At 38.4% G+C, this 12,326-nt stretch overlaps 1 protein-coding gene across 1 annotated transcript in view; it reads right to left on the reverse strand.

Moving 5' to 3' along the window:
* Window positions 1–4,204: 4,204 nt before the first annotated feature.
* necab3 (N-terminal EF-hand calcium binding protein 3) overlaps window positions 4,205–12,326 on the reverse strand; it is a 33,447-nt gene continuing 25,325 nt past the window's right edge. Inside the window, exons 9-13 of the mRNA XM_019272269.2 lie at window positions 11,162–11,215; window positions 8,961–9,073; window positions 8,463–8,540; window positions 7,898–7,989; window positions 4,205–4,986 (exon numbers count right to left, since the gene is read on the reverse strand). Coding sequence (XP_019127814.1) covers window positions 4,958–4,986; window positions 7,898–7,989; window positions 8,463–8,540; window positions 8,961–9,073; window positions 11,162–11,215 — 366 coding nt within the window. The 3' untranslated portion in view covers window positions 4,205–4,957. The remainder of the gene's footprint in view (window positions 4,987–7,897; window positions 7,990–8,462; window positions 8,541–8,960; window positions 9,074–11,161; window positions 11,216–12,326) is intronic.

A 12,326-nucleotide genomic window follows, 5' to 3' on the forward strand; every position in this document is an offset into this window, starting at 1 on the left:
AGTGTGAGAGAAGTAATTGATTCCAATTTTTCAGTAAAATGCAATGCCAGTCCGGATTTGTCCACTGGATTACTCCAAGGAAAGAAATAAAATACTTTGTTGTAATTCAGTTCCAAAAATACATTCTGTGCCTTTGTACTGTAGATCCACTGTAATCCATACATTGCAATGCACAATGCATGTAATGACAGTATACTGACCGAATATCCGAACATACTGTTAAAACTGCTCTTATTTATCTGAAGATGTCTCATCATCTCTTTTGAAAATGGTTGTGAATATTTGGAGACAAAATGACAGTCTGAATTACAAACCCTGTGCGGCAAACAAACTCAGTAAAAGTTTGTGATGAACAGGGAGACATCGTGTCTGTCACATCTGCTCAGCCTGATGCTTAAATTATATGATCACCACATTCGAGGATCTGCCACAGCACATCAGCACAGAGAGGCAAAGTGTCTGTATCGTACTCCCATGCTGGTCATTGCGAGACACTGAAAAATCATTTTGTTAATAAAACTCTTCATTCCCATCTGTCTTTTTCACATCATCACATCTCGGCTTACAGACATTTTTCTTAGTTCCCTCCTCTCTCTCTCTCTCTCTCTCTCTCTCCCTCTCTCTCTGTCTCTCTCGTTGTCTGCTACTCCATAAAATTTAGTGATTAGTCCTAATTGATTTTGAGACAGAATTTTGTAAACTGCTGCCATGCACACTGAGACAAAGAAACTGCATGAAACGTAACTTTCATAGCATCCTATTGTGCAGCCATTGCAGAACCATTTGCGGAAACTATGCCTGTATGAAATGTTCTGATAATGATCTTTAGAGCACAAATAGCCAGGGATAGTAAAGAAAAGAAAAGAAAAGAAAAGAAAAGAAAAGAAAAGAAAAGAAAAGAAAAGAAAAGAAAAGAAAAGTCTGTGTGAGGAGTCTCTAAGTCAACGAGGACGAGTGACTCAGTTTTTCAGAGGCGAGACGCCTTCTGAACATGTTACCTCCCACACGATCAAGTTTCCAGGGTGAAAGAAATTGAAATACTGAAGCATGAAATAGGACAACAGCTGTTGGTTTGTCACCTTTGGCCTCCAATCTTTGGAGATATGTTTCACTTGAACACATCAAACCAACAAAAAATAATTTATTATCTGGTGGCAATTTAAGTTTCATCTATTTATTTGTTGTATGATTACTGAAAACAAAAAATATATATATATATATACCTTTGTGCTGTCATTCTTCAAGGTTTTCTTCAAGGTTTTCTGCCTTCCCAACACATGGGGTGACATTGACTTTGTCGGCTTTGTGTGTTGCCTTCTGCACAATAAAGTAGCCAAGGTGGAGGAAATGGTGATAGGGAGGAAAGAAACAGGACAACAGATGTCGTTTGGCAACCCTTAGCCTGGCCCTTGGCTTTCTCAAGTGATGAGATGTGTTTGCACACATCAGAGCCAAGGGCACCTGCCTGAAAGAGAATGAAAGAAAGCCTCTTTTTTATTCTCTCCTGCTAAAGGAGAGCTGCACAGAAACACGTCAGCGTTATGCAGAGGACTGTATGATTTGAAAGACTTGTCCAAGGTTTGAACCTTGACTTCGGCTATTCATCATTGTCCCATGTTCCACTCAGTAAAAAGAAGAAAATGTTTCACAATCAGGAAATAAATAATAGGAAAATATTACTGAGTCAAACTGAATAGGGTACAGGGATGTCTAACAACCTTTTAATTTTATTTTTTCAAACCAGTGTATTGAATATATTGGTGTTTATGTTGTTTCAGTATTCTGCTGGAATGTGTGACACTGAGAAGAATTCTCCTGAGACACCTGGGCTGTATCTTAAGATGATAATGCATTCCACAGTGATTTCAGTATATACACATTTATCATCCAGCTGCAGCAGCAGCAACACAGAATCCCTACATTGTCTGTAAAAATGGAACTGAGAGCCTGCCAGATAATCCCTGGCTGCTGCATCTCCTGTTTTACATTTAGAAGCAAACTTCCGAGTCTTTAAAGTTACAATTCACTTGAAATTAACAGCCATTTTTGGTTATACATAAGTTTTAAAAAAAATAGCCCAACGTGTGAAACCATATAGTGGTTTTCATTGTTAGTGGCAGGGTGCTGGATTCAAATGAACCTAACTACGCACAAGGGATTTACAGGCAGCCTCACTTAGCATACTTGCTGCTGGCAGTAACAGTGGTTTCGATCTTTCGATCTCAGTGAACTCTCCACCGCAAAAGTGAGCATTTACCAAAATGTCGAAAACATCAGTGGGACTGAATGAACTGTTGAGATTAAATGGGCTGCAGTTGCTTTTGGGAGAAAAGCTAAAAAAGAGGAAAAAATTATATGTTGTATAAAACATACACAATCTGTCCAAATCACAAAATAATTCATTTGTGATATCTGCTGGAAATATGCCACTCCACAAACAACAACAGGCGTCATTTTGTGTAATTCACTGAGCCTTTTCAGTTTCAGTAATAGATCCGATGTCGACACCTCAGCGTTTTGAGGGACAGATGAGCAACAGGAGGTGCAGGCACACCATCATCCAAACCTCATCTACATGACTACCCCGATCGCCACTACATATTCATTGTGCCTTACAAGCAGACAGCTTGCCTGACAGGAGGCAAAGATGAGAGGGCTTCAAATCGCCAGTCTCAATCATGCAATCAAATATTACAGTCACTGCAATCAGCCTCGGCGCCTGTGTACGCACGTGTGTGCATTTGCAAATTTGGAACAGGCAATTATTTATTTCCGTCACAGCAACATGCTTGCCGCACTTTTCTTTGCCATTCAGAGATTTTAAAGCATTCACCTCAAATGATTCTCACTGAAAAAAACAAAAAGGAAACTCTGTCTCTCTGTGTAGCCTCAGCTCAGTTCACAGTCCATTAGATGCATCCAGCATCCCGTCCTAGTTCATATGCTGCAGTGCACTGCTGTTACATTTGTGTTACAACCTTTGTGTTGTACCTTTGCAGAGATAAAAGCCTGCATTTTATATGATGATATAATGCAGTGGGCTCCCAACTTGGGATCTGAAGCTCCTACAAGGGGTCAGGAGATGAATCTGGGATTGCGGGGTTATTAATAATTAAGGGGAAAAAACACAAATATATATTTATTTATTTATTTTTACTTTTACTTTCTCAGATTTGACTGAACTGCTCATAACTCATAAACATGCAGTCAGTGAAGAGACCAGATGTACACATGGTTGGAAACCACTGGTACAATGAAGCCTGTAACTAGGACTCAAAGATTCTCTGCCATCCTGCATACACAGTTGGATAATCTTGGTCTGGGAGGTGTGTTGTTTAATTCAAAGAAACCCTAAAAAAAAATTCAAGTGCTATTCTTATTTCAAAGCACTGTAGGGAATTTTGAAGCTCACAGAACACAGATGAATAAAATTATGGACAGAAATGACTGCCAAGTTTCTTTGATCCCTAAGTGTGAGCTAGACTTCAGGTTAATTTGGGTGTTTCTGCTTTTTTTTATTTTTTTATTGGATTATTCATATTTCTACAGCTGACTCCAATTAAGTTCAGACTTAGATACAATGCTGAATCCAGTTTTTAACAGCATTGTGTTAGCATTTAATCAAATGGCTGTGTGTGCTTGTAATGAACCCACAGATAATTATCACCCAACTCAGACTCTTAAATCTGAGCTGCTGAAGCTCTGACAAACATATTGCAAATGATTTTCGAACGTCAAATGCTTTGTTTGCACCTGCAAACAAAAGAATCTATCCATCTTTCCACTGATCCAGAAAGATAGCATAACTGTAAAGACTGAAGGTTCAGGGGCATTTCTACAAGCCAAAACAAAGAATTATTAGCTTTAATGATTTTATTAAAGTTGCTTTTCAGTTTGTTTACAGTCGGTGGTGTACATTACTGAACCAAAAGACAACAGAAACATGAATATATCTTGAGTTCCATATGTACAGATGGAATAAACTGTACCATGATCAAAATAAATACATGATACATTAAATATATTTATTTATCTTTACAACTTAGTGATACCATGAAGTCTCCTCACATCTTAATTCCCTTAGTTACGCACATTTTTGAAGATACCTTTACATTTGAGACGGTGTGTCTCATCGAGGAGACGTAACTAATATACTCTAGCAATAGATAGATGTCAGGACAGGTGTTACTTGTTTGATAGTAGCTTTTTTTTTGGCAGTATGTGCACATGACAGAAGAATAGCTAAATAAAAGAAAGAAAAAAAAAACAGTGGTACAGTATCATACAGCATATACAGCCAGGATTTAAAGGAACTATTCCTGAAAGCTCTTGGCCACAGTCATTAGCATGCATGTTTAGGCTGCAGCAACTCTCCTCATCCTCTCTGCCTTTTTCCTCCCATTTAATTCTATTCAACAGTAAACAACTCATCAAAAACACAAAACACTACTGGCATCGTAATTTTCATTCCATTTGGCTCTACTAGCCTATACTAGGATCTTTTTTTGTTGTTCCCCACTGGCATAATATCAAACACTGCAAGAGAGAGGGGAGGCCATAGCACAAGTGAGAGAGTTTTATATATATATATACTGTATATATACTGTATATATATATAAAACTTCAATAAAATTGCTTTTGCATTGCAGAGAATCAGTCATTTTCAAGTCTATAGATTGGCTATAGGGGGCAGCTATCCCTTTTGATACAAGCGGCACAATAATGAGCAGTCGAAGACAGAGGAACATTAAAAGATGTTGCTGGAGATATCTGGATGACGCCGTTGTCTCTGTCTCCTGTTGCTGTTTCAAACACATGGATGCCTTTTGAATTCCTCTGTGTGCGTGTGTTTGTACATGCACTTGTGTGTGCGTGTGGGAGGGTGGGTTGATGCGCCAGTGTGTCCTTTGTCCATGTGACAGTGTAGGCAGTAGATGTGACACTGTGGATTCAGTTGTTAGTTGTTAGTCATGATCCACCAGGAAGCTGAGGAAACACAGAGAGAGAGAGTTAGGTCAACACACACCAATCTATTGTATAACTCAGGGCAATTTATGTTTCCCAAGGGAAGTGTCAGGGAAAGTGAATCTAATTTACATTTTATTAAACTCTTTTATAAGCATTTTTTTATATCAGTGAAATAACAAATGTGTAAGATAATCTTTGCCATTTGGGGATGACAACAATTAAAACAATTTAACTGCAGGAAGATCACAGCTTTACAGATACAAAACAAGGTCATATTTTGTGGGCAGATTGTTCTACTGTTTTCAAACCTTCCACATCTTTTTTCCAGCAAACAAGGGCACATACAATTTGAACGTATATTTAACCTGGTGTCCTTTTCAGTAAAAGAGTAGCACTTATTTAAGTTGTGAACAGACTCTTAGAGTATTCGATACTTTTAATGTATCGACAGAAATAACTCAGTACCAAGTCCTTTTGAAACGATACCTGCATTCCATTCTTTTTAAACCCAGATGAAGAAAAAGATATATATATATATATATATATATATATGGTTTGCTCGCAGCCAATTACTACAAATGTTCGATTGGTGCAAAGTTTACCGCAGCTACAGCTAGTCACTACATACTGTCTGTGGTGGTGAAGCTGAGCGATGTGTGTTTGATGGAGCTGGCAGTTCAGCATAGCTAGTTACCACTAAGATGTTTAAACATATGGCTACTACATGTCAATGGTGTCACTATTTATTATACAATACCCAAACCTAAGGCAATCAAACACATTCTGACAGAATAACCGCATCCTTAAAACACCTGGCCGCTGGTGTAAAGCTACAAATGAGAAGGCAGTTGCACAGATAATAACAGCCGCTGCTAGGAGCAGCAGAATGTTGTGTTTCATTTATTTGTCTGTTATTGATTCCAGAGTCGACCCCATCCTGCGTTTGTGACTTGCACCTCATAAACCATCCTTCCTTTTCCTCCAAATCAGCGCACAGTGGCCTCCCTTGAACCTTCACCAGCCAAACTCACCTGAGACTCAGAGCGAAACAAACTAATGACGAGAAAACAGTGTTAATACAAACACGTGTTGTTGTTATTTTACTGAAAATACTTTCCTAAGAGGAAAGATCAAAACTCATAAAAACACAGCACACAAGCGCCTTCAAATGCCAGGACCTTCACTAATGGTGAGTACAATCTCTCCTGTATAGTAAGTTCTAATAATTTTATGATTTTTAAAAAAACATTTCAGTTTTGTTTGTTCATTAATCGTACATCCACACACAAAACCTGAACCTCTGCAGTTAGCCACAAGAAGCACTTAAAGGAGTTTGAGTCTATGTTTTTTTTTTTTTGTGTACTGCCTGTTTACACCTGCTTTTAAAAGTTACCTATCGATTTCTTTATTTACACCTGAACCCTTACGTCTGAAACAGTCATCATGCATCAATGGGAGCCACAATTAAGGAAGCACAACAACCATGTAGCGTAACCTAGCAACAAGCACAACCCATTCAGCCCACGCAGCTAAATCACCATCTACCATGGAATTATAATTAACGCTTTCTGATAAATATTTAAAGGACTGCAACAAGTAAATCAAATGTCAAGATGAGAAAGAAGAGTCATGACTGTAGCCGGTGCAGTCAGTGATTCATGCTACCCCGCCATGAGTTGATCATGTTGAGGAGTCAATGACGTGATGATGAAAAAATAGGATGTGCGCATCAGAAGTCACATTGCTGAGTATTTTCCTCCTGGATTTATTTCCACTTGAAGGCAAGAACATATTTGATATTCAGTGTTTCTACTGTGTTTACTAATTTATAATACTCACATATATGATCTGTGCCATGTGAGTAGAGCAGAACATCTCAACAGACAGTGTGAACATGGCCTACAGTGTCTCCGCTTGGATATTTATTAATTCAGAAACGTCCAATATTTGCACAGCAGATGCCTGATTCCAAAACATTTTGTACCTTTAGGCTCAATGACCAAATTCTCCAATTGATTTATTGTCAGGAGGCCCAAATTTTGGATACACCCTCCGATTTTCACAGATGGGTTTTTTAGTAACATATCATAACACATCCGAGTCTACTCTACTGTACTAATGCAATTAACAACTGAATGTGACACACAGAGCAATTATCACATTAACTAATCTCATCTTTCTGTTTGCCAACATTCTACTTCTAGGAAGGTTTTGACTATGCGGCATGTTCACACAGGAAAAATGACAAAAGTCCAAAAAAGAAAGTGAATTTCAAGCATTGACTGTTGATGTACACTCCTGGCCCACAATGCATTACAGAAAGATTTTGGCAAACGCATCAACAGCAACACAATATTAAATGTTTTTATAAAAATATCTGCAATTTCTGTTATGGCAGCACTGTTAAGTAGATTTCTTATATCCTTAACTGCAGAAACAGTATGATTATGTGCCATCTGGGGTACAATGAATGAATGGTTACTGATAACTGCTCTGGGGGAACAGATATAAACATTTTGCATCATGGCCTAACATGACCAAAGAGAGCAGGGCTCTAACATCGACATCATTTTCAATTTTATTATGTAGCCAGGCCATTTTTGCTAACATATTCTTCAAATGACTGGGAATTGCTGTTGACACAGGGGAGAGCCAAGGTTCTGTTTGAGTGCCTAAGCTCAGTATGAACATGAGCGACTCTGAAATAGCAATAAAATGACAGACCAGAGAGGCTATGAGCAACAGGGAAGAAGGGAAAGTACTATTTTTCTAGCATCCCCTCTGCACACAAGGAGTCTAATGTGTCACCCCCGTGCCAAAACCGCTTCAAGCCCTGTTTAGTTTATTGGTTTTCTTACATATTGTCAACACACTGAATGTTCAATAACACTGTAGACACACATGAATGCATTCACACACATATACAAACCTGGGAGCAACATGGTAGAGACGACTTCAGAATCCTCCATCATGTCAATGATGCAGCGCTGGAAATCTTTGCTGTCATTAGACTGCAGGTAGCTACAGAGACAACAAAGCAACAAAAGACAAGTATGTCATCACCTGCAGCAAAATAAATTGTCCACTGGTGTTTATGTTGAAATACAGAGATTGTTTTGTAGACATTGGAGGTATTCCAAACTGTATTTTGTGCAAAGATCATTTCAAATATAAATATGTATCTAGTTATTGTGGGAAATGTTTATAGATTATTATTTTAAATCACTTCTTTTGTGTGAAAAATGTTTAGAATGTCAGATTTATATTATTGATATATGTATGGCATAGATACCATTTTAAACCATTGAAGCTACATCCATGTGTGTGTGCATGTGCGTGCGTGTGTGTGTGTGTGTGAACTGAGAGGCGGGCCATCTGCTCATATTCACTGATGAGGAACATTTCCATCAAAAAGTTAAGAGTGCCAAATAGTCTGCCAGTATCTGAGACGCAACAAACACGCACACACACACACACACACACACCAAACTGACCTCATCCAGGAGATGCGGTCTTGCCAGAACTCATACATTATGTAACACGACTTTCCCGGGAGCTTCTGAACGGACACACTGACAGCAGGATAGAGATGAAAAGTAGAGTGGAGCAAGAAGAGGATACAAAGTGAAAGAGAGTCGATTTACCCTCAGCAAGGATAAATTACATGAACAAGTGTGAATCTTTCGAGAGATGTCAGAAGTTAAAACAAGGCAGGGAGCAGATCTTCTTGCAAGACAGCAGACAGCAGTAAAAGAACGAGCCCTGATTGCTATATAATAAGTACGAAATATTCAAGTGTTATTAAAGCAGTCATTTTCATTCAAGCTGCTCACAGTTTGGGGTCACATAAAAGCAGTTAACAGCAGTTTTTCATCCTTTTCTCCTCAGTTTATTCAACATCACTTGACAGTTCCAATCTGATTCCACACGGCAGCAGAGCCCGACACGATATTTAAAACATATCCTGCTTTGCCTGAAAACAAGTCACTCACTGCAGGTTGTCAGAGTGAGCTGAGGTGGCATCGATGTAGCCCTTCAGAACTTTTCGGAAGTTGTCCAGATTTTCATCAGTTACTGACATCTGCCTCTGAACCAGCAGGATGTTCTGTAGGTGATGAGACAAGAGGCAGAGAGAGAGATGACACATTAAACAACCGACTGGTGTGTGTGTGTGTGTGTGTGTGTGTGTGTGTGTCTGTGTGTGTCTGTGTGTGTGTGAGAGAAGACGTCAACTCACATCACCCCCTGAGGTCCAGGCATGTGTGCAGATATTGTCAGAAAAGAAACTTTTGAAGCATTTGATGAGGAACTGAACTATTACCTTCCTGAGGGTACATATCTCACTATGACTAACACCAGATGAGATATAAATACTGTCATGTCATGTGGTTTTGATCGTTTTTCAGTACATTCAGTACATTTTGCTCGTCACTGTAGCTGAAAGCTTGAGTGGAAACAGCTGCACAAAGTAATCTGGTTGAAATGAAACATGTCTTCCTAAATTCTAAACTCTAATTACATAGCAGAATTATGACAACTAAATGTGCTATGAAAATGTTTCATCAAAGAAAAAAAAAGTCTCCTAATCACCTGCTTTCTATATCAATCCATGGGCCTCCTCACAGAGGAATAGAATATACAACTGAAAATAATGTACTTTCTTCCTTTATCGACTGATGTTTCTAAATAATGAACACCATCCCTGCAACTGGCAGCAATTCAGAGTCCTCCGCAGGGAAACTGGGCTTGAACTAAGGTTCTCTACTTGGCATGTGGTCTCCCAATGCGCCATGTCAACCTGCTGCCCTTGTTACTTTTTCAACAATTCAGTGTGAGTCACTATTGCAGCTCTGAAGTGAAACTTTGTCTCACGGTGTGTTGTGTAAGCACAGTTTTGAACCCTGCCTTAAAGAGTTGTATCACATTATTAGATATTTCTGGTTGTATGAGCCACATTTAGGTTGGAGATAACAGTCTCTGAAATCTTTTTTGTCGCTGATGCATTATAATAGAAGTGGATAGAGTTTAATTCACTCACAGCCTTTAATTAAAAACTCAACTCACAAGACCTCCCTAATTGAACAACGTTCTACTATAACTGTTTTTAATATTCAGCTGTATTGCAGTGGCACACATTTTACAAGTGGTTACCTCTAAACCTCAGCACATGAAATGAAAACAATCTGCATGACCAGACTGCACTGAAGGTAAGTGAGAAAATATCTACTGCTATTGGAATTAAGATATAAAATACCATTTACATTTTGTATTTTTATCACTCAGCACTTAAATTTCTAAAAGAGAGAAACAGAAACATTGTGGTTGCTACCGTGTTCCACTTCTCCACCAGTATGGAAACAGATAAAGACACTTTACTATTACTCTTAGAAATGCGTTAATATAACTGTCACCATAGTTACCCCTAACTACGTATAGGATGCACTCTCACCATGTTTTCACACCATTTCTACCTCACAAACAGATCAATGAGTCAGACAATTCTTTTGTCCATATATAACTTTTCATATATTGATTTTCATAGCTGGAATGAACTAGAATAAGTATACATGTGACCAGAAAACACACTTTATAATTGCCAGTACAGGTTGTTCTGGCATCATTTGGTTTGAGAAAGAAACATGTGCTGCTTGACATTTCGAATGAGCACAGTGCACAAAATGGATGATGACAAAGCATTCTCTAGAGAACATGATTGCTAAGTGCAGCTGGAAAAAGAGTTTCAATAATAATCCTGTTAGCTTTTTGGAACATATTGTAACTAGTGGAAGGGAATCACAGGTTGAATATGTAGAGACAAATGCGTCTGCGGTGGTGAAATGCTTTGAATAATCGTGTTTAGATGGATCGGGGTGGTACTCACACAACTTTGTCCACTCCTTGTATGTCAATCAAGCAATCAATCAGACTTTATTTGTTTAGCGCTTTTCATACAAAAACTTGTAACACAAAGTGCTTCACATAAAAACCTTAATTCTCCTCTCTACGCCTGTTAATGCTCTATGATACACAGAGTGCGAGGCTTTTCCAAAATAAATAAAACATCAAGTTTCTGTCTCTTGTGTGTGTGTGTGTGTGTGTGTGTGTGTTCAATGATGCAGTGCTCAATAAAAGCTTGCCACAAAACAAAATGACTAGTATTCCAGGTAACATTCTCACTTGAGTGCTGACTTACAGACTTGTATGTGCTGGCCAGTGTGTCTTCTTTCAGTGGCTCCAATTTGGGACCCTGAAACAAGAAGGTAAGAAATATGAGAAGAAGCTTTTGGCTATGTTAAAACATCATGGGCATGAAACATTTAATCATTAAAGGACCATTGTGTAGAATTTAAGTGTATTTTCTGATTGCTACCCCTCGCATCACCTTTTCCTTCCTAGACTGAAGGAGAAACTACAGTGGCCATGTCAGCCAAACCCTAACCCTAATGCGGAAGGCCCTACGTAAAGCCAGTGTTTAGTTTCTTGTTCTGGGCTATGGTACAAACATGACGGTTCAACATGGCAGACTCAGTGGAAGGATCGTGTCTACATGGTAAACCAAGATTTACGCATTCTGACACATGCTGCTTGAAAAAAAGTCTTGTCTCACGAAGTTTGGAGGGCATCTGCAGTCATACAAGGAAATAACCGAGTCTAAATTTGTTGTTTTAAAGAGTGACAATTTGACTTTAAATACATATTTCACTTAACTTTTATTGCATTATATAATTTTATAATACAGTCATTTACTCCTGTGGGCAAACTACACCTGTTTGCAGGCCGCAGCAAATGGACTAATGACTGAATCACAGCTATTACCGTAATGTTGTTTTTTCTTTTGCTCTGCTAGTATTTGTTTATGTGTGTGAGTTACATAACATTTTCAAAAGACAAAACTATAACATCCATTCACTCTATAATGCCACTGTGTTACCTGTAATGTCTGTGTGTGGAATGATACGGTAAAATCATAGTACAGAGAGTAGATGGAAATCATACAAATAAATGTAATATTTACTATATTTATATAATATATATAATAATTTCTACTACATATATACAGTGTGTAGTTTATAAAGACATCGTGTTACGAATGAAATAGAGTAAATGTAATAATACAGGATCAGCTCTCCATCTTAAAGGTTATGGTTGTGTGTTTACACGGGGAAAATAACCTTTGAGGTAGAAAACTCATACTTTTGCATTTGAGAGAACAGAGAAAGGGACAGGGTGTGTGTGTGTGTGTGTGTGTGTGTGTGTGTGTGTGTGTGATGATGATGGTGTCGAGGTGTGGGGATGGATATTGCACTCAGAACAACCTGCAGGTTATGAATTGCTTTGATATTGCACTCTGAGTCCCT

Source organism: Larimichthys crocea, chromosome VI (assembly GCF_000972845.2).
Source record: "Larimichthys crocea isolate SSNF chromosome VI, L_crocea_2.0, whole genome shotgun sequence".
NCBI lineage: Eukaryota > Metazoa > Chordata > Actinopteri > Sciaenidae > Larimichthys > Larimichthys crocea.